We start from the raw sequence: 6000 nt of genomic DNA, 5'->3' as shown, positions 1-6000 counted from the left end.
GATAGGGAGGCTGCGTCTTGAGAAATGAAGGTCCTGGAGAACTTGGGCTGAGGCAGAAGTATTCAAGGTCCATTCTGGCACCTGGTGGATATTCATCTGTAGGAATACGTATCCATCAGAAATAGTTGTTCTCCAGAGTGTTGTTAGTGAGTTACTGCACGTGTCCTATGTTTATCACAGTGAAATGCATATAAAAATTATGTGTGTAAAAGGATACAGAACGCAACAAGAAGCATGCTGATTTCCTTAACTTAACTTTTGGGTATTCTGAGAAAAGAGCAGAGCTAGAGCTATTGAAAGACTTAATACAACATAGCGTTAAGCTTTGATTGCCAAAACAGGGCAATATTCACTTGGGTAAAGGCATGTTCTGTTCTTATTGGACAGTCAATGCATGTTAGCATGTTGGCAAGGGAGAAGAGTTACATTATTGATAATAGTAAGGTAAAAAATGACCAGGCAAAGAGTTTGTGCTTATCTCATACTGGCTTTGCAGATAGTATTCAATTGTTTCTCTATTGATTAGATAAAAGTAGCCTGACTGTTGCAAAGACTTTTTGCAAAACCTTATTATACTCTATATTCATTGAGGTAAGGGTTCATTTGACTTACAAATGAAACAAATGCAAAAATGCGAGTAATCTATGAGTAGCTCCTGACTCTTTATTAGAATCTCCAAGAATAACAAGCATTGGTAAATGCATTAGGTTTCACCTATGTGATTAAAAAGGTGTTTTTTGTTGTAAGTTGCAGCTTAGTGAATAGTTGTGCAATGTAAGTTACTGAAACTTTAAAAAAGTTTGATGGTGTTTACTGCATCTACTACAGTTAATTGTATCTGTGACATCTGTTATGCGCTGTGCATCTATGATTGTCCCTTTAAAATAAAAAATTGTAAAGGAGGGTGAGTTAAATGAGACAGGAGAATAATATTTGAAGATTATCATATTTGTCCCTAAACCTTCACTTCACAGCATGCATTCCTTACACAACATGTCAGTTCTCCCTGAAGCCAGCACACAGAAGCATTTTAACGCAGTTGTCTGTAGAATTAAACAAGGCTAAATGTTAGGTAAAAAAAGCTATGACTGCATAGACTGACAGAGATCAGAGATATGCAACTTAAGAGGCAAATATCAGAGACTGCAGTGACAGGTCACAGTGGGAAAACTGCAGTGATAAGGATCAGAGACTGCAGAGGATAACTCTGATGTGTGACAGCAGAGACAAAGGCATAGAGACATGAAGTAGAGATAAAGATAAGATCGGAGACATACTATATTGGCAGAGACAGAGGACAGCAGAGAATAAGACAAAGATCCTCCTACCTGAGCTGTGTTGTGTAGCCGGGTGGAGAACCAACACAGGCTCCCAGTCCATGTCTGAGCGCAGAACCTGGGCGCTCAGACCAATCACAGCACTACCTTCATGCTGGGAATACTATTACCAGCATGAGGGAAGCACTGGGATTGGCATCTGGGATCAGCACTTCTTGAATGTCGTAGAGGCGAGGATTGGGAGCAAGGCAACGGTCGTCAGAGCAGGTAAGTGCAATTTTATATATTAATATATATTTTTTTAGTTTGTATTCCCCTTCCCCCACCCACCACTCGGCAATACGAGCAGCCGCTACTGCTACGCACAGTAGATGTGCTGAAATGTATTCAAGTTATTTGCACTCGTATGCTGCAGTGAGGGCAGTATGACCCCGAATTATACAACAGACGGGGGGGGGGCTGAGGGGGATGGAGAATCGGAGAAACAACCGAAAAGCGAGGAGGTTGAGAGGTTAAGAGACAACGGACATTGCAGGGGGTGGGAAAAACACAACCAAGAGTGGGAGGAGGGGGGGGGTGCATGTCTCGAAGGCACACTTGAAACGCGTGCACAGCAAGCACTGTGCAGCCAAGACATAAAAAAAGTTCCCCAGAAGCAGATGAAAACAGTACTTCAGCATCGGGACATTGATAAGAGCAAACACAAGAGGAAGAACAGGAAATAGCATGCTACAGCCAATAGAAATGGAGAAAAAGTAAGTGGCAAGTACAGGAACCAATGAAAAGCAAGAGAGTGGGATGTAAGCCCATTTTAAGATATATGCTAACAATATATTTTTTACAAGCACAGTGCAAGAGCTGTGCAGGTGAAACCTAAAAACTTGCCCTGTCACTTCAAGGTAAAAGATATGCTGCTGTGCAGTATTGAGGTCTGCATAATGGTCAACTCCCCTGAACACGCCAGTTCTTACTGGTTTATGAATACATAGATAACATGTCTTACTGTTGATATATGTCTTTACTGTCAAATGAAACTAGAATGCACCTGCCAATACAGAAAAATATGCAAAAGTCCATTCATCCATTCACTCATTCATATAAAATGTGAGCCATTGTCTGTGATATAGGCAAAAATGTAATCAGTATCCATTTATTTTTATTTAATGAAGGTACATCAATATCAGTTGGAGAATTACTGGAGCTGGAAGCTGACATACCGGAAGTAACTGGTCGTTTTCCAAAATTGATAAATGTAACAACTCAGTCTAAGTGTGAGCATAAAACATCCACTAACAGGATAAATTGGAAGGTGATATCATCACACTCACTATCAAAATATAAACACTTTGAGAATAGCGAAATAAAACACGTTCATTTAAACTGTGTCCAGTGGGAAATGTTAATTTTTTGGAAAATAATCAAATATGTAATATATGCTCATAGTAAGTCTGCAATAAGTATATGTACATCTCTGAACCAGAAGCTGGAAAGGTCACTTGTTTTTGCCGAGAGTCCTCTGCTTTTCTGCATGCTCAACAGTTTTCTCTTCCACAGCCAGTCCTTTTCGTTTTCTCACTGAATTCATGTACTTGTGTGCCTGGTTCTCGGAGTCTGCCTTTTCTCCAAAATGCAAATATTCCTCCTCAGTCGTAGGTACCCAAAATGGATCACTGGAAATTACCTATGGGAAGAAAAGAAGAGAAATTAAGAGAAAAGACTAGAATAAAAAGAAAGTGTTATCCAATGCTTATAAAACAAAAGTGTGGTGATCAAGACAATATTTAAAGACGTGTGGATTGGAATCCACATAGACATGTGCCATCCGCAACAGTACATCTGACTAGGTTGACGATTAAGCCAAGCCTGAGACAGGAGGGCAACACTATAAAATTGATGCATTTTGTGTTCCATACATACAATGTTTAAAGTACATTGCGTTGATGCAGTAACACTTACAAACATTTCAACTAGATAAAAAGGTTTTTTTCAGTTGCAAAGGGTGGCATTACCCACTCGTGTTACTGCTTGCCATTCAAGAGAACTGATCAACCCATCTGGTTTAACTGATCAGGTACTGGTTTTTCAAGACTAAGTACGCATTTAGCTTTTAAAACTATTTTTAGCGGGTGGTTGTTGGTGGCATTTATAAATGACTATTTATTTTTGCGCAGAATGCATACACAATATAATGATTTTATATTTTAAAATAAATGTCAGAAACTTAGAAATATTATTTCAGGGTGTTAACAGTGTAGTCAAACGCAAAATGAGACAGGAGGAATGCTTCCAAATAACCTAACCACGGGCAATTGCATGGGGTTGCCCATAATTTTTTTTGTCCACCATGCCACCTCAGATTAGACCCAACCATATCTAAATCAACCTTGGCCCTGCTCCAGCAGGAAAATTCCAGCATAAACTGCCAAGCCAGGTCCTCTCTGAACCAGAACCCAAGAGCGGTTTTGGCTTATATAGGCCTCTTCAGTCAGCTGAAGTTTGGCTCCAATAGCACAGTGAGCACAGAACCCGTGCTTGAGCATACCCTCGGTCACTGAGAATGCGTTGTGAGGTCCTAGTCTGATGACTGTCATCTGTACCGCAACACCTGGTTCCTGAAACCAGCCCATGTGCCACCAGCCCTGCCATGCTCTAGTTGAGTGCTACCCGTGGCTCCCTGCCAACTTGCAAGGGGAAGGGTGCTGAGAGAATGCCATCCATGTCCCTCTTGTGAGCCATGTACTCAATTCTCCTCTCCACATGCCACTTGCACTGAATGCAAGTTGGCATATTCAACTCCCAAAACCCTGAAACCAACGCATTGGTGGGCTGCACTGGGGAAAGATTGGGCTACATTTTGGAGATGTGGTATGAACCTAACAGAGTTCCATACATTGGGGCCAGCCCCAGACAGCCTATGTGGCCATAGCACTGTGCTTTATGTAGCTGCACAACTCTAATTGGTTAGTTCAGTTTTGAGCGCCAGAATAGTCGATTTACATTGTTACTTTCTTAAATAACTTAGGCTCTGCTTTGTATAGTGTATTGAGGTGACTAAACGGCCAAAGTGTCCTATTCTCTACCGGCTGCCATAAGAGTACAGTTGTGTTGTTGCAGTCTACTTTCCGAGTACATCATGATGAAGTAACAGGCCACAAACCAGCTACCACTGCTTCGCACACTGACTGTCTCTTTGCCTTTGACCCTGCACAGTGTTCCACTGCCTTCAGCTAGGTTTGTGCTATATTAAATACCAGATTGTTTACTTCCGAAGACAGCTCCAGACAGGCCTTCTATCTGTTACTTTAATATAGCTTACCCTCTAAGTTAAGACTGATTCATTGAATAAGCAAACCTCTTCCTTTACAATATGCTGCAGCGTGAACATGTGTCCTACAACGCTGGTGACCACCTGGTTCCAGCTGACTGACGGAACCTTCATTTTTAAGCACTTTGGATTGGACGCTAAAGTCACAAATAGGGAGTGACACGAACAGGTGACGGTCTTTGTCATGATAGCCCTTTAAAAACTAAGTACATTTCGTGAAAGGGATACAATTAGGCACCAACAATGGTTCGAGGAATTCTGATAAAAAGTTGAAGCTGCTCCAGTGCAGTCTACTTACAAAACCCTATTTGTTATATACTAAAGTCATATAGATAATATTATATCCATAGATGGATGGGTGATGGAAATGGAAATGCTGCATTCCGTTTGAGAAGCGTGCATTTTGTCATGGAGTCTCTACACTCTCAAGGGCAGCACACAGTAGCTACAATCGGTGGTAACTAGGATACCATCAACACGGAATGGTATGTGCCACTTGGGTCCAATCTGTGCAACTACGTAATGGGCTCAAGAGACCTCTTTGGGCACCTTGCTATTTTTGCACTGATTCCCGACTGGCACACTCTACTCAGCCACACCTACCCAAGTGTATAAGCTCGCAATCACCACTGCTGCAGTTTTATAAAAGCAAGATTGGCGCAGAGGGAATTGGTTAACTGACAAGCACGGGGTTTTAAAATTACAAACTTATTTACAATCATTTCATCTAGACAACGTCGCCTCGATTACATGACTTTTCATTTCAATATCCTGGAGAACATATATTTTAGTGTTGAACATAATTCAAATGTGCAGTTGCTAATGATTGTAACAAGCACTGGCAAAGCCAATAGGTGTCTCCTATGTGAGAGCTATTGGCTTTACCAAAGTCTTTTAGCCATGTTGTACAGCAGCGTGGCTCAATGTTATTAAAAACAAAAACGCTAAACGGGAATAAGAAGCTAGGAAAAAAAAGCTCTATGACATTGCCAGTGCTGGTTGCGTCATAGTGCTTTTTTTCTTTATGGCGGGTGTGGGGTAACACAGACAACGGGGGTAGAGGCGGAAGGGAAGAAGCAACATGGGTAACAGGAGGGTGGGGTCAGAGGAAAGTAGCTACATGGACAACAGGAGGGTGGGGTGGAAGGGTAGAAGCAACAGAGAAGAGAGGGGTAGGGATGGGAGGGAAGAAGTAACAAGGACTGCACTAGCTATAAAGAAAAATAGTACCACAATCACTGTTCGAGGAGCGGTATGGCCCTAATCAAATCAAGAGGATGCAATCAGTACTTGGTCCATGCTCCAGAAAAAGAAGAGAAAGTGAAGGAGGCAGCAATGAACCCAATGAATGGAAAGCGATGGGCTGGCTCTAAGCCCCCTGTAGAAAACAATCCCTTG

The 6000-nt window shown here is 41.8% G+C and overlaps 1 protein-coding gene across 5 annotated transcripts in view; it reads right to left on the bottom strand.

Moving 5' to 3' along the window:
* Positions 1-2399: 2399 nt before the first annotated feature.
* EFL1 (elongation factor like GTPase 1) overlaps positions 2400-6000 on the bottom strand; it is a 987271-nt gene continuing 983670 nt past the window's right edge. For all 5 annotated transcript variants that reach the window (XM_085644294.1, XM_085644291.1, XM_085644292.1 and 2 more), the window contains exon 20: positions 2400-2958. In XM_085644294.1, coding sequence (XP_085500420.1) covers positions 2770-2958 — 189 coding nt within the window. In that variant the 3' untranslated portion in view covers positions 2400-2769. The remainder of the gene's footprint in view (positions 2959-6000) is intronic.

This window comes from Triturus cristatus, chromosome 3_1 (genome assembly GCF_964204655.1).
Source record: "Triturus cristatus chromosome 3_1, aTriCri1.1, whole genome shotgun sequence".
Taxonomy (NCBI): domain Eukaryota; kingdom Metazoa; phylum Chordata; class Amphibia; order Caudata; family Salamandridae; genus Triturus; species Triturus cristatus.
Note: the sequence above shows the minus strand (reverse complement) of the source record. Positions and strands in the feature narration are given on the sequence as shown.